Source organism: Chiloscyllium plagiosum, unplaced genomic scaffold, assembly GCF_037043375.1.
Source record: "Chiloscyllium plagiosum isolate Xiang-an unplaced genomic scaffold, Cpla_swu_hap1 HiC_scaffold_37, whole genome shotgun sequence".
Lineage (NCBI taxonomy): Eukaryota > Metazoa > Chordata > Chondrichthyes > Orectolobiformes > Hemiscylliidae > Chiloscyllium > Chiloscyllium plagiosum.
The window spans coordinates 14,378,698-14,402,563 of NW_028270175.1; the positions used below are offsets into that span (position 1 = coordinate 14,378,698).

Below are 23,866 nucleotides of genomic sequence, written 5' to 3' on the forward strand. Positions count from 1 at the left end.
GGCTTACCCCTCAATCCTGAACTCTGGGAGGGCAGTGACAGTGTCCCTACCTCTAGGCTAGAAGGCCTGAGTTCAAGTCCAACTGACTCCAAAGGTGTGTAAATAACATCTCTGAGCAGATTAATTAAAACATCTCCTCATCAATCCTGGAGGTTCTTGAGGCACAATGGTAATGTCCCTGCCTCTAGGCCAGCAGGCCTGGGTTGAAGACCCAGTTGTTCCAGAGGTGTGTTATAATATCTGGTTGGTTAGGAAAGTGTCTACTCCTCACTGCTGAGCATTTGCCTGTCGAGCTTTGCTTTCGTTTGCTTAGCCTGATGATGGGTCGTCCAAGTCCCAGTTGCTGAAGTGTACGGTTGGAAAGAGGGAAGTGGAAATACCATGAGCAGCCTTGGAATTTTCCAGATACCCGTGGTGCTGACTGAGTGGAGGTTTTCTGTGTATTTATCATCAGGGATCTATCTTAGAAACCCACTGTTACTATGCTCAGTGTTTCAGTAGTTTGTTCTTAGTCAGGCTGCCATTTTAAAGTTGTGACAAAGTTCCATTTGGTGAGATTAGATTAGATTAGATTAGATTACTTACAGTGTGGAAACAGGCCCTTCGGCCCAACAAGTCCACACCGACCCGCTGAAGCGCAACCCACCCATACCCCCACATTTACCCCTTTTAACCTAACACTATGGGCAATTTAGCATGGCCAATTCACCTGACCTGCACATCTTTGGACTGTGGGAGGAAACCAGAGCACCCGGAGGAAATCCACACAGACACGGGGAGAATGTGCAAACTCCACACAGTCAGTCGCCTGAGTCGGGAATTGAACCCGGGTCTCTGGCGCTGTGAGGCAACAGTGCTAACCACTGTGCCACCGTAAATCAGATACCAACCTGAAAACTCAACAGTCTTCAAAGTGACAGTTTCTAGACCAGCCTTAAGCATTGAGCTGATTAACATTTTCTGATTGATATCTCAATGCTTGCTCTTAAGGCTTTGAAATATCTACCATTCCAATCTCCTATCCTTCAGTTGTGGAGAATTGTTCAGCTGGATTACAAATTCCATTTAATGCTTCCCTGTATGGGGACTGCAATATGAATCTTTCACTTTAGGGTGGAATCCAGCTCTGGCTGATGAGACAGAATGTTGGGCAGGGCTGAGAATGATATTCCAGCCCTGTGGACAGGATTTATAGTGAAAGAACTATTGGTATTAGTCACTCTGAATCTACGCAACCCCAATTTATTTTGCAGGGTGAAGACTAAATCAGTAACTGCTGTGTAAACCTACAAATTCCCTGTCCGCCTAGATTAATTTTATATTTAATCTTACTTCCAGATTTACTATAAAGTAATTAAAGAGGTTAAATCGGGTGAAGAGCTGCTGGTTTTTATGAAGGACGGCGTCTATCCTGATGGGACAATGCCACCAAACCTTGATGGTAAGGCTTGTACTAAGTAGATAGACAAATTATTAAATTGGGCACTAATTGTCTTTGTCTGATTATGGTTAAACAATGCAGTGTCTCTCCAACTACTTGTGATGAGACCGTGCATTCCCTCCCTGTGGAATGGTGATGTGATAATGCAGTGCTGTTCCACCTGACCCCAGTGAGACCAAGCAGTGATCCCCTGTCTGACTGTGGGTTAGGCAAGGCAGCAGTTTCCCTATCTGATCAGTGAGACAATGCACTGTCTTTCCATATAACATGTTGGTCGCAAATCTCTATTCAAAGAACATAATTGAGGCACAGAGTGATATATGCTTGAGTTCTCAAATGAGGCAGATTCTGAGAATTTTGTGATTTTGCACCCCTCCTCCACTCCTCTCGGGAAGGTGGGAATGCTCAGTCATCCCAACTTTCAGCCATCTTGTTCCCAGCGCCCTGTGTGATGCAGTGGCAGTGGACTCAGTCGATGGTGAGTGGACATCCGCCTGGTTGCAACAAAAACCCAAAATTCATTACGAGGAAATGTGTGTCAGGTTACTTTTTTGCTTTATTTAATTCCTCCCAGATTCCTTGTCTCCAGCCTTATTATTTTAGCTGGGTGATGGGACATTAAAACACATCACGATGCAGAACGAAGGAGGAAAGAACTTGCATTTACATGGTGCCTGTTGCAACCTCAAGACATCCCAAAGCACCTTACAGCTAATGGAGTACTCTCTGAAGTAAAATCATTGCTGCAACGTATAGCCAATTTTCTTATCACATAGGACCTGGTGCCTGATTTACTTAATGGTCTATCTCTGTGTTTAGCTGTGTGTGCGTACATTATTGAACCCTTTCCAAATCAGCAGAGGGGACTAACCCTCCTGCCTCAGTGGGCTGCAGCACCTCTGGGCATGTTCCTGAGAAACAGAAACCAGCCAGGCCCTTAGTCCCATCCTCAGTCAGTTCTGACTGATCAAATCATAACCAGCCTGGGCGAGGTGTTAAAATATTGGCCGAAGCTGCTCTGAGTTAGGGAAGAGGAAGGGGGAAGTCAGACAGATTCTTGAAGCTGCACTGGAAGAACAAATTTCTGGATATTGGGCCTTGACCTTAGCCGTGACCTTGGCTGCGATATCACCCAGGTCATCGAAAACATGAGGGGTTTGAGGGAAGCGTGTAACAAACAGAGTTGTCAGCTAGCATCTTGTGAACCATAAGGAAAGTAAACTCTGGCAAGTGGAGAGACGATGGTGTAGGATAGGAAGAATGAAAGGTGACCTGTGTGCAGCCAATGAGAGAAGTTTAAATGAGCTGCTCAGTTTTCTGTCTCCAGAGGAACTGGCTTCGTGGATTTGTGTACAAAGGCCACATAACTCTGCTTTATTTGGCTCTTTATTTTTTTTTTGAGACCCATTAGGGCCCGATTTCACTTACAGTCTTTCATTCCTCTTTTGCCCCAAGTGCTGTTGATGACAGCAGAGATTCACAGACAGAAACGTCAAGTGTGGGGAGGAGGGAACGGTGGGATTCTTGCTGATGTGAGACGTGTGGGGGCAGAACCCAGGCAGAACTGACCCCCTTCACACCAGTCGTTATGTTGGAATATTTACAGCATCCAGTGGATTGTTTGACTTGGCACAGGGAGCAGGATGCTGCCTCGTAAACTCAATAATAGCTGCTCCCTTTCTTTAATTTGTTTGAACTTGGGCTGCAATAATTTATGACTATACAGCGCAGGCCCTCACAGCATTCGGCCCGAGTCCTTTACTCTGTGTGATTTTAACAGGTTCTCTGCTAAGATTTTTAAGTCGCTCTTATTCCTTATCATCCCTTTCACCCGGCGCGTGGGTCTTTCTTTGACCGCTCCCCCCCCAGACGAACAGCGATACCGATGTGGAGACTGCGACGAGCTCTTCCGCTCGAAAGTGGCATTGCGGCGGCACCAGGCCTATGCCTGCAACAACGTTAATGCCATCTTCACCACCATCAACGAAGAGTTCAAGCAGAGCCAGCTGGGTGACGGGCCACTTCACGAGTGTAAAGACTGCGACCGGATATTCCCCAACGAGTACAGGTATGTGGGGACTATGGGCTAACGGCCAGAGAGGTGGTGCTTTAAAGCCTTTGCTGCTGATGTCAGCTCCACGCGCTCTCTACCGCGTGCTGAGACTTCACGCAAACCGTTACTTAATCTGTGTCAAACATCGAACAGTTGGAGCTGCATGAGGAAAGACAAGTCAGTTTATAGCAGAGACTCTTCCAATTGGCAGTGCACGTAGTTTCACTTTTCCACACCATCCCCACTTTCATTCTATGTCTAATATTTAACATGATAGCACAGATGAATTTAACATTTTTCCTTCAAGCAGGGGCCTCAATGAAGGGGGGTAAGCTTGGTACTTATATGTCGTTCCCCGTTTCGAGAGAGCGAAAGGTGAGCGAAGCATGACTCAGAGAAACGTCATAAACTAGAGAGGGGAATCTGAGCCATTCGCAGCCCATCCACTTAGAAATCCCTTCCATCTCACAGCTCAGTTTATCCAACTGCTGCCAAAATGGTTCTTGTCATCACAGTCCCGCTTTTTTATGTCCATTCAAAGCTCTCATACTCAGTTCCTGTCTAATGGTATTTAATGCAGATATTAACCCAAGTTACTCATTTTTGATGATGGCAGTAACAATTGTAATTTCTGTCCTTATGTTTGTATGTCAAAACAGCTTTGTGTAACCTGGTACTTTCAGATTTGTGAAGTACTCTCATTTCTTATCACTTGCTATAATTTAAATTACAACTATTCATTCACTAATTGAGCTGCGTTTGACTAAATATTCATTAACTATTGTTTAACTGCACTGTTGGGATTAATTTGTAAAAGTTTAGTCCCTTGCTGCTGCAACTTCCAGTAATTTAGTGAGATAAAGCTTTGTTTCCTCCTCTCTTTCAAGTGGACTTGGGGTGGAGGAGGTGGGGGCAAAAGGGGTGGGAAGTCATTTGTAAATGGTCGTGTTTGTAGAAGCTACAATGTCCTTTCAGTCATTTCCTGGAAGCCTGTTTAGCTAAAGTAGTTAATAATGAGAATATATTGTTGTCGCAAATGATTTTGCTGCTCCTGAGTGCAGCCTTCGGCACACTCGCAAATGGATGGCTCCCAGATTGGAAATCCCAGTCTGTTAACTGCTTACCTTTGTGCTGGGTCAGTAAAACCCCTCCTTATTTGGTAAATATTTGATTCTAACTGTTAAAACCTGCTTTTTTGTTCTGTGTGTTTTATGATTTCTTTCTTCTCGTGTGTTAAGACTCTGGCTGACTTGGTTTTTTACAGGATCTTTCTCCCCAGCTCTTGTATGGATGCCACCTTCCTCCACCCCCCCCCCCCCCCCCCCCCCCCACCCTGCCCCAACCCCAACCCCACCCCCCATAAGAGTAATTAGGATACACAACAGTGTGTGGTCTCAAAACTCTCTGGGACCTTCATTGCAGGTGGTGGCTCTTCTTGTGAGAGCCTCTAACAGTGAGCATCAGTGAGTTAGTCAGTCATGAAGGGCATTCATGTTGAGACCAACCCTGTGTTCGTGCCAATGGCCACACATGTACATTTTCCAGCTGGCACAGTGGAGGGCGCTTGGATATGGGCACTGACTAATTGCAACACACCAATTGTTAACACTGACTGAAAGCAGTAAGACCAAAGAATGAACTCAGTACCACTAAGGGCAATAGATTGACCCACTGGGATAGCAGGAGAGCTGAAGTTTCTTTTTCAAGGATATTTAAAAACTGTCTTCCATCATGTTCCATCAATGCTATGTTCTCTATCTCCTCTGTCCTGTTGGTACAGCCTGGAACAACACATGATCATTCACAGTGAGGAACGCGAGTATAAGTGTGACCAATGTCCGAAAGCCTTCAACTGGAAATCCAATCTGATTCGCCATCAAATGTCACATGATAGTGGCAAACGCTTTGAATGTGAAAATTGTGATAAGGTAAGGTTGAAGGTAAGAAGAGCCAAACCTTTCATTGTCTTATTGTTTTTACTGTTATTAACTTTGCTTTGAAATCATGAGTTAAGTTGGTACAATGGCAGTAGGTTAGCAGGAACTCTGATTAGTGAAGCTCAGATTAATTACTAACTAATTAACTGGTGTTCTGGTAAGTTGATTAGAAATTAGGGTCATAGAGTCACAGAGATGTACAGCATGGAAACAGACCCTTCGGTCCAACTCGTCCATGCCGACCAGATATCCATACTCAATCTAGTCCCACCTGCCAGCACCCAGTCCGTATCCCTCCAAACCCTTCCTATTCATATACCCATCCAGAAGCCTTTTAAATGTTGCAGTTGTACCAGCCCCCACCACTTCCTCTGGCAGCTCATTCCATACACGTATCACTCTCTGCGTGAAAAAGTTGCTTCTTAGGTCTCTTCTATATCTTTCCCCTCTCACCCTAAACCTATACTCTCTAGTTCTGGACTCCCCTATCCCAGGGAAAAGACTTTGTCCATTTATCCTATCCATGCTCCTCATGATTTTATAAACCTCAGCCTCCGACATTCCAGGGAAAACAGCCCCAGCCTATTCAACCTCTACCTATAGCTCAAATCCTCCAACCCTAGCAACATCCTTGTAAATCTTTTCTGAACCCTTTCAAGTTTCCCAACGTCCTTCCGATAGAAAGGAGACCAGAATTGCATGCAATATTCCAAAAGTCACCTAACCAATGTCTGGTATAACCTCCCAACTCTTGTACTTAATACTCTGACCAATAAAGCATTGATGGGATTTGTTTAATGGGAAATGTCTGAGAAGTTTCTCCATCAAGACTTTGGAATTAACCGGACTTCAGTATCACATCACTCAGAACATGTATCTCATACTGAGGCCAATTTTGGAAAAGTGTGCGATAAAATTCTGGTGAAATTACTTTAAGCACAACTGACATCACTAGATGTGGAGATATAATAGGACAGAAGTGAGGGGCTCTTGTGGTGCAGAGGTAGCGTTCCAACTTCTGGGCTGAGAGGTCTGAGTTCAAGTCCCACCTGTTCCAAATATGTGTAATAACATCACCGAACAGCAGAATAACAACAAAAACAGGACAGAGACTGTACACTCACAAAAAGAGTGCAGAAAGTGAGTCATTTATTGCGGAGACTTACAATGGGCCTGACGACGATGTTGCAGCCTGTGGCTATGTTGATGCTGGAAGCAGCTGAAACTGAACAGAGAGTGTATCAGTCCGACCTGAAACATTGCAGCCTGTAGGCCTGACAGGATTGCTGTGTTTAGATTAGGGTGGTGCTGGAAAAGCCCAGCAGGTCATGCAGCATCCGAGGAGCAGGAAAATCGATGATTTGGGCAAAAGCCCTTCATCAGGAATGGTGTGTAAAATCATGACACAGTGATTTCCAAATTTCATGGAAACACAGGAACAGGCCATTCAGCTCTTTGAGCCTGTTCCACTATTTAATATCATCATGGCTTCTCATCCTATCCAATAGCCTGTTCCCACTTTGTCTCCAACCCCTTTTACTCCCTTTAGTTTTAAGAACCAGGTGTATTTCCTTCTTGAAAACATTGAGTGCTTTGGCTTCAACTACTTTCTGTGGCAGAGATTTCCACAGGCTCACCACTCTTTGGGTGAAGAAATATCTCATTATCTCAGTCCAAAATGTGCCCTGTATCCTTAGACTGTGGCCCCTGTACTGGACACCCTTCCTGTATTCATCCTGTCATAGAGTCATACAGCATGGAAACAGACCTTTCAGTCCAACTCGTCCAGGCCAAATTTTCCCAATCTATATTTGTCCCATTTGCCTGTGTTTGGCTCATTTCCCTCTAAGTGTTTCCGATTCATGTACCTGTCCAAATGTCTTTTAAATGTTGTAGTTGTACCTTCATCTACCTTTTCCTTTTGCTAATGAGTAGAATTAATTCCAATCCCACTTGATCCTGAACCATATTTCAAATATATAGTTCCTAAACAATTATGCTTAAATCATTAGGAGAAAGTGTGTGGACTGCAATGCTGGAAATCAGAGTCAAGAGTGTGTTGCTGGAAAAGCACAGCAGGTCAAACAGCATCCGAGGAGCAGGAGAATCGACGTTTCAGCATAAGCCCTTCATCAGGCTTATCAGAGCTTCATCATCAATAACAGGCTTCAACAGAGCAACAGATACTACTTAGGCACCACAGAGTTCCTCAGATTAGAAGAATATTGAAGTATTAGTCTTTGTCAGTGAAGCTTTCATAATGGAAATGTGTTGCTGGAAAAGCGCAGCAGGTCAGGCAGCATCCAGGGAACAGGAGAATCGACGTTTCGGGCATAAGCCCTTCTTCAGGATTCCTGAAGAAGGGCTTATGCCCGAAACGTCGATTCTCCTGTTCCCTGGATGCTGCCTGACCTGCTGCGCTTTTCCAGCAACACATTTTCAGCTCTGATCTCCAGCATCTGCAGTCCTCACTTTCTCCTCAAAGCTTTCATATGGCCAACCCCAATCCAATAAACTGATAACCAGGAGTCTGCCTGCAGTGAGATTCCAGCTTCAATTGGTCGATTTAGATTATGTGGTAAAGATCCCAGCAAGAAGATTTTTAGGCTCCCTAATGAAGGCCTTAAGCCTGAAATGTCGATTTTCCTGCGCCTCAGATGCTGCCTGACCTGCTGTGCTTTTCCAGCACCACACTCTCGATACTTAAATCATTAGTCTAAAATTTCTGTACATCAGGTGGATTTGGGAGGTTGGGAATGATGTGTTGCCAAGGTGAATGGGAAGGAAAGAATAGAAAGGTAAGCAAAAGATTGAGAGCTGGTGCTTGAAGCTTAGAGAAAAAAACAAGTCTCTTTCTTTCCACTGTTTGAGTTTCTGCTGATTCAAATTCTTATCGGGGGTGATGTGAGCAGAGTTTCAAGTTGTGTCATCTCTCTATTGAGTAAAAGGGAGGGAAAAAGTTTCTTAAGGTGGGACTGCTCACAGTTACTAATACAATACTGTTTATCCTTGTACTGTTCCATGAAATGTCCCAAGGTCATGATGCTTCACTCACATACAATGAAAGGCAGTCCAGGACTTGTATTTCCACACGGCCTTCCAGAATCTCAGGACATCCTAAGAAACTTCAAAAATACTTAATTTTCTGTGGAGTGCAATTCACGGTTGGAGCTCAATAATCAGCACTAGGGCTGTAACCCCTGGTTACTGTTGGAAGTTCAGTAACAGCACAGTTCCTGTTCCATTTTAAGGGAGGTAAAATTGAGCTGTACTGTTTTTAACCTCAGTCAACCCTGTGGTGCTATAACTCTTACCCCCAAATTCTATTTCTTTTTCCCTTTCTCGATACATTACTGCCATATTAGTCCATAGAAACTCCTTCCCAGGACAAATCCATACAAAAGTTGTAAATTTTTGAAAAGAAAAACTTTTCAAAGCAGCAAGTATGCTCATTGCACGACGAAATATAAACAAAGAAAGGAAAGTCACCATAAGACTGCTCTCTCATTAGAGAGAGAGAGACCACTGTGGCAGTTTGCCCCCATACCTCAGTGAGGGATAAGGCTGAGAAGGTGGAACCTTTATGGTAATCTCAGCTATTGAAGGGATTGAACCTGCACTGTTTACGTAACCCAGCTGTCCAGACAACCGAGCCAACCAACTTCCAGAAACAATTGATACATAATGTTCTATGTGTATACACAACTGACTTGCCTGGTCACATATTGAAGTTACATTGAATCTGCACTTCTTGTCCATGTGCTCCACTAGAGTTATGACAGATTTTGGGTTCTTTCCTTTCTACATTTTGTCTTGTAAATTGCTGTACACATTGCACATTCATTGGTACCAGCATCAACTGTTGCAAATGCAAAAGCAGGTTTTTGTCACAAGGTTAACCTGTGGATTAACCTTTGGAAATTCCTCCCCGTCACCATCTTATTTTCAGAAACTACCAAAAACAACCCTGTTGGCAATTCATCAGCTTTTGAAAAACTGAACCATTTGTGATTATGTGACACCGAAGGTTCTGCCCTGATGTATGTGAATCTTGCCACACTTCATTCCTAAACTACCAAATCGTATCTGTAGTGCTTCTTATTCCCACACCATCACCTCTGGGGCTGTTCAAGAATCTAGCCTTGGCCTTTGTCTGTTTACTGTTCACATGCTTCCCCTCAATTATAATGTCTGCAAAATCAGCATGAGATTCCATGTTCATATACTGACAACAATCAGCTCTATCTCACACCACTTGTGTTGACCTCTGCAATGCCTAATTTATTGCATTATTTGTGTCTAATATCCAATATTATTTGAGCAGGAATTTCCTCCAACTAACTATAGGTAAGGTAAAATCCACTGCCTTTGATCCCTGCCACAGATTCTATTCCCTGCCCATTGTTTCTATTCATGGCAATTGTTTCAAGCCAAGCCAGAACCATTTCCAAAGTTAGTATCCAGCCTAAGGCCCCCGTGCTCCAATTTGGCTGTGGCATATTCTCAATTTTATTCGCTCCATACATTGGCAGCCTGCTTTCAGCTGCCTTGACTCTAAACTCCAGGATTCCCAGCTTGAACTCTTCTGCCTCTCGGCCACTCACTATCCCTTTAACGTGCTCCTGAAAAATCTCTTGGTCATCCCTCCCCAAATATCTGACTCAGTATCAAAAGTGCTTTTATTGACAGTGTTGTTAAGTACCTTGGGACATTTCACTAATATTTTGTTAAGTCCTCTGTGTTAATCTAAATCATTGTTATTGAGTACAGAGGAACCTCAATTATCCGAATGATATAGGCAGGGAGTATTTTGTTCAGATAACTGAATAATCAAACACAGTTTAGCCAAGCATCCGGACCATTCGATCTTGGTCAGATAATCCGAAATTCGGAAAATCAAATGCCGGATAATCAAGGTTACTCTGTATAGACAGTTACACAGCTGGTCTAGAGTTTCTCTGCTACCCCGGGGTTGCCCTTTGTCCTTCAAACCTTAGCTCGGTAACCAACCTGTTCAGGACACGTCCAAAGTGGGTCTTGAACCTAGACCTTCTATCCCCGGAGTAGGGGCACTACCAATGCACCCCTCACTTTAACTCGATGGATATTTTCAAATCAATATCTTCAGAGATATTGCTATTACTCCTGCAGTGGTAGGATTTTAACCCAGGTATCATAGCTCAGAGGTACGGACATTACCACTGAGCCATAAAGGCCCTAACTTTAGATCAGTAATGCACCCTCATTAACAGAAGCCAGGTAATAACTATGTGTTTGATTACTGTCTGATTGCAATTTGTTTTATATCAACCTGTTCAGCAATGTTATTGCATCCATTTGCAGCAGATGGGACTGAAACCCCAGTCTCTTGGCTCAGAGCAATAGATACTACTTCGGCAGCACAAGAGTCCGTCAGATTAGAGGGATATTGAAGTCAGTGAAGTCTTCATAATGGCCAACCCCAATCCAATAAACAGATAACCAGGAGTCTGCTCACAGTGAGATTCCAACTTCAATTGGTTGCGTTAGATTATGTGGTAAATATCCCAGCAAGAAGATTTTTAGGCTGCTTTGTTTCATTTCTCTTTGAAAAATGAGACATTTGTGGAGAGATTGCTGACAGCCTGTCTCCTGCTGGTTAAGCAGGTGTAGAGCTATATACCACAGTTACATCAGTAGTAAATTTTACCAGACACCAGGCGTACACTGAACCCAGTTATGCAAAGAGATCAAAGGTTCAATGTCTGTGACATAGTACTTAAATCAACCAATTACATTTTAACTGGTTTAAACAAAATGAGATCTTGACTCTGGCAAATAATTGTACAATTAATTAAGAGAATGGAAGGGCAGATATAATCATACAGCACAGAAGGAGACCCTTTAATTGTGGCCAAGTAGTTAAGGCGGAAAATGTTAAATTGTTTTTTTACCGACATTTTAATCCTCCCAATTATGATTCCTAACATTCTTAATTTGAGCTATTTTCTGGTCCTGTGGTAGTGCCCCTGCCTTTGAGCCAGAAGATCCAGGTTCAATTCTCAACTGCCCTGGAGACAGAACATAGAACAGTACAGCACACAAAAACAGGCCCTTCGGCCCACATTGTTGTGCCGAACATGAAGCCAAGTTAATACAAAAATAACTGCAGCACAGAGGAGTACCTGGCTAGTTCAGTTACTAAAAGCCTTAATCACAGAATTGTTGGGTCAAACTCTGTATTGGTTGCTATTGTTTTAAGGGCCCTTTTGGTGCAGTGGTACAGTCCCTTCCTCTGAGCAGGGATATCTGGATTCATGTCCCACCTATTCATAACACAACCGAAAAGGTTGGCTTAAAAATATCTAGACCAAGCAACCCGTTGTGTTTTTTCTGCCCTTTGAAAGTGTTGCTCAATTAGTTTTACCCTCCACGGTCCTGCAATTTTTTCCCTCTCCATATTAAGATTCCTCTGCAATAATTATTTATCCTGTTTTAAAGAGATCTCTAAAACATGCGACCGGGACAGTCCCCTTTAATAGGTTGCTGTGCAAGGTTTCCAATGACTTCCTATATTATTGTTCACTCCCTCTCTCTTTCCTATCCATCAGGTCTTCACTGATCCAAGCAATCTCCAGCGACATATCAGGTCTCAGCATGTGGGAGCCCGGGCACACGCTTGCCCTGACTGTGGAAAAACCTTTGCCACCTCGTCTGGATTAAAGCAGCACAAGCACATACACAGCAGCATTAAGCCTTTCACCTGTGAGTTATTGCATCTGTCTTATCTTCATGTGTACTTGCAGGTATCCTGTGTTTTCTGACATCTAATCACTTCCTCCCAGTCTTGTGATTGACTAAGTCCATGTGCACAGTGCAGTCCTGCCAACTCTCTCCTTTTTTAAAGGTCACTTGTTCCTGTTAATACGTATGCCAGACACATGCTTTTTCCTTAAGTCTGCAGTTCTCAAGATTCCCCAGCATACTGCCTTGCCCTCTTGTTACTCCTTTATATCATTTCAGATTTTGGGTTCAGCTAACTTGCAAATAACGGTTTCTTCCCCTCATCAAAATATTTTGTATGAGCCCTCTTTTCAACTGAGACAGTTTCAAAATAATCCAGATATGCATATTGAGTGTAAAATATTTTCCAACCATACCCTTCCTCAGTTCCTTCACCTCCTCACCCCCTATTTCTCCCCTGTAGGTGTTAACCCTTGTTGGACTTTCATGGAGGGTAGACATCTTCACCCTGTGACCTTGCTTCACCTCTGTGCCCAGACAGTAAAACAAAGAGTCTTTGCATTCACCAGCACTTTAATTATCGGTACTTATGGAAAAGCCGTAACGTATTTGCTTTCTGACACAAGTGAAATCACAACCAAGTCAAATTTATACCTAGTTGTCTTTTACATTTTGGTGCATTGACTGGATGAAGTCCTTATTTTACACCACATTTTTAAAACCAAAATGGCTGCCCAATGTGAGCTAATAGAACTTTGATCTATAGGTATGCCTCTGACTAATTCCAGACAGTCATTACACCAATTCCCTTATTTACAGAGATTTGACCTGACACACTCATTTCCTGTCAGATTTCTGCCATTAGCTGTTACAAATTGGAAATTAAATGCACTTTCTGATAACTAGTCTGCCTGCCATCTCAAACCCATTAGTGCTCAGAGATAAGATTCGGTTTAAAAAAAAGTTTTCATAAAGCTTTGCCACGTAGTTTCAGCTGTGCCAACTTGTTACTCATCATGTCATTGATAAGTTGGTGATTAATTCCAGTGTTCAAAGTGATTATTTGCAGTGATAGGCTGAAATATAAGGGACAGACTGAATGCTTTATGAAGAATTTGCAAATTGTGATATTTGTGTTTGTGTTAGTCACACACTCCTGGGAGACTGACCTTTGAGGCCCAGAACTGCTCCACAGAGTCAAACTAAATATATCGAAGCTGTCACTTTTCATTTTGTCCACACTGAGCTTTATATTATTGGCAACGGTATGTTTCCTCCCAAGTTCCAAGTCAATTAGGGAATATAGGCAGATGTTGACTATTTCTGCAGCAGTTAAAATGCAGCAGTCACTTGGAAATCTTAACTTTCCTCTTTGGCTTTATATTTATTCTTTGGTTCTATTTTCTTCCTGGTGTTCAGTGTCACACTTTCAGCTGACACGTTACCTTCTCCTTCATCCATGGAGGCAAAAGGTAAAAACCATCTGTTCCTCTATCATGTTGACCTGGGACTGGTAAATAGCTGATGGCCTTCTGAGGGTAGACCTGTCAGCACTAGTCAACGCAATTGTCAAGTGCCTTGGACTGAGATCCTTCAAAACACCCTGTGGACAGGCACACTTGACCAACTTGGCTGACTTTCCAATTTAATTGGGAATTTATCTCACTGCCACTAGAACTGTGGGCTCAGCTGGTAACCTGTTACACAATCTATTCCCCTGTTACTATAGAACATGACCAACCATGTTCTGCCCATCGGAGATCCTGATGTGAGTGGCCTGCCACTTAAGAGGATGGTGTGAGACCAGTAGCAGCCAGGAAGTTGGTAAACCAGATCGCCTGATCCATTTAACAGTGTAGTCCAGCCTGAAAGGTGCTATTGGTTATAAACGCTCTCACCGTTCCTTAAAAACTATGTTTGAGTTTAATTACACCTTTTTCTGCATCAAAAGATTTAGTCAACTCACTAACATGGCTACATAGCAAAGGCTAATTGCACAATAATATCTAAGTTCACTTTGTGGTTTTCTTTTATATATATTTCTTTTTGTTATTGATAGTATAGCTATATGTAAGTACAAATACCTCAAGAATGAGCATTTTTCTAGATAATCTTATCTCTAAAGGCTTGAAATACTGATATACTCACAGGAACCCCTGCCAATTTTAACACTAAGCCAAGGAACCACCAATAAATCCAAAAAACCTCTCAAGATCCTTCCTCATACTGGTACACTCCCTTAAATTCCCTGTTCTAACTTCTGAAAGAAAATGTCAGCTACACAAACTAAGCTTTGCTTTCATTAAAATAAGATGTCTGCTGAGCTATACAGCAGTCTGATGATGGGACAGAGATCTCACAGATTCCCTGACAGATGCTTCAGTTTGAAATCCTACGCTCAAGAATATTTCATTTTCATTTTCCTAACTGCTCCATTTGATTTTTAACTTTTTAAATGGAGCAAGGTTAAATTGTACAGAATTTATATTTCAAAATTTTTTCATGGACTGTCCTGTAACTTCAGCTTGTTCAGTCTCGGCCTGGCTGACATTACTGCAGCCACGCTAGAGTACATATATGGCCAGTTTCCAGGTTGGTTAAAATTAAACTCAGCGAAGAAAGCACTATTAACAATGGAGAGGTAAGGTATTTTATCATTTTGGGTACCAACTGGTATCCCCAGGTCAGAGGAACGATGCAGCATCTGCTTTGACCCATGATGTTCCTTCAGCACACTCCAAGCTCAGTATGTTTGACCTTTACAGTCACATGATCCAGCTACATGTTAAGTATTTGACACAGCGTGAAAGATTTACAGAACACTGCAACCTACATTTCATGGGAATTATTAAACTCCAAGCATGATGCAAATAAATGCTCTTTTCCTGTTTTGTTTGTGAAACGTATTTCCAAGTATAGTAGTGCTGTAGTTATATTATTTCATTTAACTGTTTTTATATGATTTGTGACAAATAATTAGAAGGATGAGGCCTAATGGACCTAAAATCACTTTGAGAATGAGAGTTAGTGCTATAAGGTGCAAATATTGATAAGCTGAGAGGTCACTTAATTGTATTGGATTCACCGTCTTGTATTTAATTGAGCTAAGTGGTCAATATTAAAAACGGATCTGACACTTTGAAGGACTTGTGGAGGATGAAGGTACTGTAATTTAGATTTATTTTTGAGTAGAACCTTTTGTGATAGTGTCTGAGGTGAGAGTGTACGTGAGCTTGCATCAGTTCCACAAGAAAAATATTCATTCATTCTAAATTTCAGGCTGAAAACCTTTTCAGCTTCAGAAAGTTTCACCTCCTTTAATAGTAGTATACTTTTCAACTATGTATGATGCTGTCAAGGTACTTTTAACTCTTTTGTTACATTGCTACTGTTAACCCTGTTGTCCATGAACCAGTTGGGTGACATAGCTAGAAAATCAGTCACGCTATTGACTAAACTATGAGATTGTCAAGTGAATATTATTCTACACGAATATAGCCAAGTGTAAGGTTCAGGTATTTGATCGTTTCAGCATCTAATACAGGACATATTGGGGGTGAAATATATTTTCTACAGTCACAAAATGAGCAAGAGTGTGCTGGCCACCTGTTTTACACTGCATCTAGTGAAAATCAATGGACAAGTTGTCCATTTTGTACTGCTGCATAAAGCTATTTTCATCATTCAGTAATGGGAAATGGTCCATGAAGTGAGAATCTTAAAATCTAGTGCATGCCTTGTTTTACAAATAATCGTGGGAGCCAAGGAGTGGGTAATGCAGTGAGTGACCCTGGGACATTGAAGTATGTCTTGGGGACTCCATTTCAATATCCATCCATTAAGCTGTGTCTTGCATTGTTATTATTAAAATTCCTCCAAACTATGTGCACTTATCTGTACAACTTGGCTTTGAGTTCTCATATTTTTGTGAATTTTTCTCCCATGAAACTGATATGTCCACATTTGGAATTTTCTGATCTAAGCTTGTTACCCTGACTCTGCAATTTCACAATTAGCTCTAAATGCTTCCTGAAAAGTATTTTCATTTCTATTCCTATCCCTCAGTATTGTCCAAAATAAAGTTTAACAAAATAAAAAAAATGTAAAAGATTATGTTTCACAAGTGCCTGATTAAAATTATTCAGTGAAATGTCTTTTGTGTCTGTAATGCCGTTGAGCTTGAAGGCCTGAAACTTTCCCAAAAAGCCTGACCTCAGACTTGATAATTTAGTAGAGTTAATTGTGACTCTGAGCTGTGTTTGGTTTGTGTAGTCACGACATGTGCAGTATATCTAATTTCACAAGATGTATCACTACTGTTCACTCCGAGTACAGTACTAAGGATATCTTTCTTTAACATCAAGTGACTTGTGCACCAGTTTTCTTCAAAATTATTTGAAGCGAAGCTAATGGACATAATTAAAAATCTTCATTCAGGTAGATTTCACATTGCGCATCCTTTGTTAAACAAACAAACCACAAGCTGCTGACAGTAGGCTCAAGTAGGAACACTTTCAGTTGCAGGGAGAATTAAATCCAATATTTGTGAGAGGTTGATGGCCAATTTGTGTCAGAGTTTACAAAGGAAAAACATATTCCAAAAGTGGACTTCACAAATTTAGAGAATAGTGCTGATACAAGAAGTGTAGCTAAAACAGCGATCAGGAGTGCGTGCAATAGTATACTGGACAATTTAATATGACAACCATTTCATTTATAAATTCATAGATTTTACTTCTGTTTTCATTCTTCGAAAACTTTGAGTTGCTTCTGTGAACTGATGCTCCCGGTTATACGTAACAATAAGATTAGGCACCAATTCCATTAAAAGTCATCAGTCTTGATGAGGCATACAAGTAAAGTGGTGTGAGTTCCCAGTGTAAAATCACACATAACTGATGGCCATCATTAAGGACATATCACTGAAGTATTCAAGTAATTAGAGAGAGCTTTGAATAGATTGTGCAAAATGTATTTAGAATTCCAGAATATTCTACACTAAAGCAAAATAGCATATGTAATTATGACAACCATCCATGTTTGATGCTGATTTGCATGGAGCCATTACTATGAATTTTCATATAGACGTTTTTTTTCAATATTGACCTGTTCAGAGATGTTATTACACACCTCTGGAGCAGATCAGACGTGAACCCATGCCACCTAGATCAGAGATACAGATACTACCACTGTGCCACAAGAGCCCTCTGGAATATCTCTCTATACTTAATATTTCACCTCAATTAATGGCATTTCAGATTGGGAAGGTAAATTGACACAACCTTCCCTTGACATGAGATAACTGCTAGTTTTTTTGAACATTTAGGTTAGTATTTTTAGCCTTGGAAAGTTAGATCCCCATTCTAAGGGCCGAAGTTTAAATCTCAAACTCGAGCATTGATTAAACTTGACAGCATTCTCATAGTTGTGTTTCACAGGATTGAGGTCACTATTAAAGAAGGAGGGGTAAAAGGATGAGTAAAAGGGAGGAGAAGTCCAATTGAATGAGCAGAGGGACATGCTGTATTCAGCCATTCACTATCTCCATCGATACCAAACCCACAAGGATCCACAGTCTGGATTGTTAGAGTGTCTTGGATGAAGGACAATGGCAGTGGTAATTGATGAGAGAGGTAGGATATAGAATCCAAAGTATACAGTGTCCCTATTGCTGCAAGTGCTAACAGCCTGCTGTATAATCACTGTGACAGTGCTTAGTGTAAGTTAGTATGAGAGGATTTGGAATTGGTTTGATTATATTGTAATTATATTTATCTGTATGATATTGACAGATAGGAGGCAGGGACAAGCATGGACACAGAGTGATGGTAAGAAACCTTTTTTTGTATAGCTGTTGAAGTGCAGGAGTGTATTGTCAACCATAACCAGTGTTACGACTAAGTATCTCCCTGTTTACCTCATTTTTAAGCCCTGGTCATATCTGGTTTTCTGTTTCCTTGCTATGGAAGCCAGTCATTTTTTAATTGGCCTCACGAAACAAAAAGCAACAATTGATGTGGGAATATGAACCTGCCCTGATATTCCCTCTACAGTTCGTGTTTATACGGTTATAGAAGGATTGTATTTAATCATTACTTACAGCTTGTTGGATTCCTTTGTGAGCTATTTTATGCATTTAATACTTAGGGAGAGGCAGGGAACATCAGAAAAGCACTCTCTCCCTCTAAATCTCAACTTCAGGGTTCAGTAAAATAGAGCAGAAAGAATTTGACATGAACACATGGGCGAATGTTTTCCATGTAGCACACAGGAGAAATCAAATCCAATAGAATTAATTTTACACTTAGTAACTGAAAGGTGATGTATATGTAAAACTGTAAAACAACATGTCAAACATATTAGGAGGAACGCGGACTGTATTAGTTTTCTTCCTTGCTCTGTGATGTTGTCCTGGGACTTGTCTTTATAAATACAACGGAGATTCTTTCCATTAGCCAATACTTACTTTTTACTTCTTTCTTTCCCTTGGGATGATCCAGTTGAGTTTTATTGTGCTACCTGACCATGCCCAGGATAATGCTGCACATTCCAGTTTTCTTTATCCCTTTTATTGAGAATAATGCAAGAAGTATGAGATTTCATTTTCTCTTTCTCACTTTACAGTGTGCACATTCCTGCATGAGTACATAAATGAAAATGCACTAGTAAAAAACAAAATTAAATCCAGCACTTGTGTTCTTTGTTCAGTTGAAGTGATCTGTAACGGTGAGTGACCTTTCAGCTTATCTCCAATTATGGTGGGTATTTTCTTTGAGAGTTTAATTATCAGAATTTGTTAGGGGTATTATCTGCTGAAACACCTACTCAGGCTAGTGTTTGGGTATGTGGCAATTAACAGAGGCATTCCCTAAGTTCTCTTGCACGCTCATATGGCTCACGTTGTTGCAAAACAAAAACATTTATGCAACATCTCTCCTTTGTATTCAATTCCAGGTGAGGTTTGTCACAAATCGTACACCCAATTCTCCAACCTTTGTCGACATAAACGGATGCATGCCGACTGCCGGACGCAAATAAAGTGTAAAGACTGCGGCCAGATGTTCAGCACAACCTCTTCATTGAACAAGCACCGCAGGTTCTGTGAGGGCAAGAACCATTACAATCCCAGTTCTATGTTTCCACAAGGTCTGCCACTTACTCCCAGTGCCATGCTGGACAAATCGAAACCTACATCCACCCTTAACCATACTTCACTAGGATTCAATGATTACTTCCCTTCACGCCCACACCCTACGGGATTGCCTTTCTCACCACCTGCTGCATTTCCTTCCCTTGCTCCAGGTTTCCCTGGCCTTTTCCCCCATTCCTTGTATCCCAGGCCCCCTCTATTGCCGAGCAACCCGTTGTTGAAAGGCTGCTTAAATCATGATATGGATGGAACAGTCCAAAGCCCCATGGGGACTCCCTCTGTGTCGCAAGCATCTTCCCTCGTGTCGACGTTCAACGACAGAGTTGGTCCTTTAGAAGAAAAATCCAACATACGACCTGAAAACTGCTACACTGAGAAAAGCAAAGGTAAAAACAGTGACTTATCAGAAGGTAGTGACTTTGAAGATGTGAATACAACAAGTGGGACTGACCTGGACACAACCACGGGCACTGGGTCTGATTTGGACAGTGATGTGGAGAGTGATCGAGATAAAAAAAAGGAAAAGACCAACCTGACGGCCAAAGCGGCTGACAAAGTCTCCACCAACTCAACCAATGAAATTAATGAGCGAACCTATCTTCCATCCCAACATTCCTTCTTTCCTCCTCCAGATGAGCAGAACCTACCGACTAACGCTGCTAATGATTCCATTAAAGCTATTGCCTCAATCGCGGAGAAGTACTTTGGCACTGGGTTCATGGGAATGCAAGAGAAGAAAATGGGGTCGCTTCCATACCACTCAATGTTTCCATTCCAGCTCCTCCCAAACATCCCACATTCCATATACCCTTTCACGGACCGAAACCTCAATCCCAACCTCTTAGTGAAGAATGAGCCAAAGTCACCCAGGGAGCATCAGAAAAGTGGGAGCGCCAGCTCCGAGTCACCCTTTGACCTCACCACGAAACGGAAAGAAGCGAAGCCCCATCCAACATCCAAGCTCATGGCATCTGCCCTTCCTGGAGAGGAGCAGCCTCTGGACCTGAGCATAAGCAGTCGCAGCCGGGTCAGTCAGAATGGCCCTGGGGAGCCCCGAAAGAACCATGTGTTTGGTGACCGCAAAATGACGATCAGCGATGAGATGCCCAAGATGTCACACCAGCAACCCTTTCATTACGCAAAGCCATCACCTTTCTTCATGGATCCTATTTACAGGTATTTGTAGATCCTACAGTAAAAATTAATTGTTCCTTCTGAAGACATCAGCCATTGTGTCAACTTGAACATTTCATGAAATGTTTGTGAAATGTGTTTTTCTCTAGTTCCACATTGTTAATGCATCCTGTAGCCATCAGCAATCCAAAGATGTGCTGGTTAGGTGAACTGGCCATGCTAAATTGCCCATTGTGTTAGGTGCATTAGTCAGGGGCAAATATAGGGTAGGGGAATGGGTCTGGGTGAGTTACTCTTCAGAGGGTCGGTGTGGACTTGTTGGGCCGAAGGGAATCTGTACTGTAGGGAATCTAATCTCTTGACCTTCCTCTTCTGAAGTTGGGACAACGTTCCAAGGCTGCTCACAGCCCTTCCCAAACTTCTCTCAGAAGGCATTTTATTCCCAGTTATTTTCAAAAGGTATTCAATAAAGCACCACATAAAAGGTTATTACACAAGATCAGAGCTCACAGTATTGAGGGGAATGTATTAGCATGGATTGAGGATTGGTTAACACAGAGAAAAGAAATGAATTGAGATTAATGTGTTTTATTCAGATTGGATGCATGTACTTAGTGAAATTCCTCTATGATCAGTCTGAACGTCTCAGTCATTTACTATCTATATTAATTACCTGGAAGAGAGGGAAAAATGGATTGTAGTCAGGTTTTATGATGATACAAAGAGTTGGGAGGGGGCATGTTGTGATGGTACAAAAGGAGATATAGAGTGAGTGGGCAAACAATTGGCAGATGGAGTTTAACATAGAAAAGCTAGAGGTCATGCACTTTGGGAGGAAGAGTCAAAGTCAGACTGTCATTTAATTGCGAAGAAACACAAAAGAAGTGCAGTGCAGAGGGAACTAGGTGTTCTTGTGCATCAACGATTAAAGGTTAGCATGCAGCCACAGCAAGTAATTAAAAGGGCAAATGGAATTTTGGGTTTTATTGCTAAAGGATGGGGGTATTAAAATAGAGAAGTCTTGTTACAAGTGTACAGGCTGTTGGTAAGGCCACACTTGGCACACTGTGTACAACATTTTTTAAGAAATTGAGAAAAGAGGTATTTGCAATGGACGTGGTTTAAAAGAGTCACTAGGCTGATTGGGATGAAAGGTTGCCTTATCAAGATGGCTAAACAGGTTAGTTCTTTATTCATTGGAGTTTAGAAGAATGAAGGGTGGATTTTACTCAAATGTACAATATTCTGAGGTGGGGGGGGGGGGGGGGGGCGGTGGGCGTTGACAGAGTAGATGCTTCAATGTTTCCATTCGTGGGGAACTTTGGTCTCGGGGGACACAGCTACAGGATAAGGAGACACTCATTTAAAATGGAGGTGCAAAGGAACTTCTCTTCCTAGATGGTGGTGACTGGAATTCTCTACCCCAGAGAGCTATGGGTGCTAGATCACTGCAAGTATTTAAAGAGAAAGTCAATCAATTTTTGAAATTTCGTGAAGTTGAGAGTTATGATGAGTTGGCACAAAAGAAGAGTTGAGTCCTGGGAAGACCAGCCAGGATTTTGTTGAACAGCCTGAGAGGCTGAATAGCCTACTCCTGCTTATATTTCTTATGTTGTCCCTTTCTCCCCACACTGCACCAGCATCCCTCCCCTCAGTCCCCAACAACCACCACCCCAACCTTTTCTTGAGGTGGGAGGTGAGCAGGGATACATTTGCAGATGAACGGGATGGCAAGGAGGACAGCATTGTATATGGCTGTCATATTCACCAGTGACACTGCTTGTCTGCTCTCAATGCAATGGCCCAGGCCCTAAGAATGGTCAACTGGGCAAGAGAGCCCTCTCCTGTCTGCACCTGATCTGCTTTAATTCACATGCCTTCAGGACAGGAAGGGAGGGGAGAAAAGCAGAGAGAAATTTCAAAACGCATGTGCATGGTTACATTACTTGCCTGGATATCAAGTCCTGCTTTATCACCTGACACAGCTTGGAATGTTTTGCTGATCTGTGCGAAGCATTACATTACTATAGAATACTGTGGCACAGTGGCTCAGTGCCTAGCCTGCTGCCTTACAGCACTAGGAACCTGGATTTGATTCCAGCATCGGGTGACTTTCTCCCCATGTCTGCGTAGATTTCCTCCGGGTGCTCCGGTTTTGACCCACAGTCCAAAGATGTGCAGGTTAGATGGATTGGCCATGCTAAATCACATATAGTGTCCCACAGCATGCAGGCTGGGTGGATTAGCCATGGGAAATGGGGGGTTATAGGGTAAGGGAGTGGGTCTGGATAGGATAATCTTTGGAAGGTTGGTATGGACTCGATGGGCTGAATGGCCTGATTCCACACTGTGGGAATTCTATGATTCTACTCTGCAAAGATCCAGATACACTCTGAAAGTAAATGGTCTTCCCTTTGCATAATTTACCAGCAATGTTAAAAAAACTTCACCCACCTTTGTTTTTAAATGCTTTGCATTCTTTACTGGAGATTTTGTCATGTATAAGAAACAGCCTTCAAAACCAAAAGAAAGTCATTTCATGCTTTTTCTGATCTCTGGATAGATCTGATATCTGACTGCCAGTTAACAGTCAAGAGAAATAGGACCAATGCACAGTCATTTAGACCTTGTGGCCTTTAGAAGAGGCAAGAATGTTGTATTGTACAATACAAAATATGATGGTCCTGTCCATATAAGCCTCTGTAACCTTCAGATCTGTTAGTATAATAAATAATGCAAAAGCGTAGCCCTCTAACTCCAGGCTGATTCAGTAATCTAGGACATGACAGGTCAGGAATGTAACTACCATGCTTCATTCTCTCAGTTTATGGAAAACTGAGCCCTTGTGTTAAACTAGAGCTGCATAATATACATACAACAAAGGTCCTCAACAAATGTTTTTTTTCTTCATCGCATTATAAATTTGTTGCTGCATCACAGTTGTTCAAATCTGGAGATGCTGAATTGTAAATTTGAGCTTCCCTTAATTTGGTGTGCCAGATAGCAACTGTTCTCAAAGTTTCTGAGCTTCCTGACTAGTGTGAAAGGAGATATGAACTGGGAGAAAAGGATTGGAGAAACGAGGAGGATAGGAGCAAGCAATCCAAAGCAAATACAGTATTAAATATTGTAAATATGGTTAAATCAAAATAATGCTTCCAAATTGATCAGATCATCAGGGCAAGAAATCAAAACATTAAACTAGTGAAAGGTGATGTTTTAAATTTCTGCACGAAGTGTTATAGAGATACTCATGACAATGGAATTGAAGAGGGAGCCTTAAGTGAAAGGATTAAGAGCTCTGGATGGCTAAGAGAAGTGTGTCTATGTATGTATTTGCATACATGTGTTTTTGTGCATGTGTGTTAATGTGTGCATATGTCTTCACGTATTTCTGTGTGTGATAGTGCTTGTACATTTGTATGTGT

At 41.9% G+C, this 23,866-nt stretch overlaps 1 protein-coding gene across 13 annotated transcripts in view; it reads left to right on the forward strand.

Annotated features, from left to right (window-relative positions):
* Positions 1-23,866, forward strand: part of prdm16 (PR domain containing 16) — a 716,406-nt gene that overhangs the window by 624,623 nt on the left and 67,917 nt on the right. For 6 of the 13 annotated variants that reach the window (XM_043676051.2, XM_043676062.2, XM_043676053.2 and 3 more), the window contains 6 exons: positions 1,339-1,441; positions 3,311-3,509; positions 5,275-5,434; positions 12,022-12,175; positions 17,947-17,982; positions 19,109-20,480. In XM_043676051.2, the coding sequence (XP_043531986.2) occupies positions 1,339-1,441; positions 3,311-3,509; positions 5,275-5,434; positions 12,022-12,175; positions 17,947-17,982; positions 19,109-20,480 (2,024 nt within the window). The remainder of the gene's footprint in view (positions 1-1,338; positions 1,442-3,310; positions 3,510-5,274; positions 5,435-12,021; positions 12,176-17,946; positions 17,983-19,108; positions 20,481-23,866) is intronic. The other 7 variants (XM_043676057.2, XM_087980344.1, XM_043676060.2 and 4 more) reach the window with 3 other exon arrangements.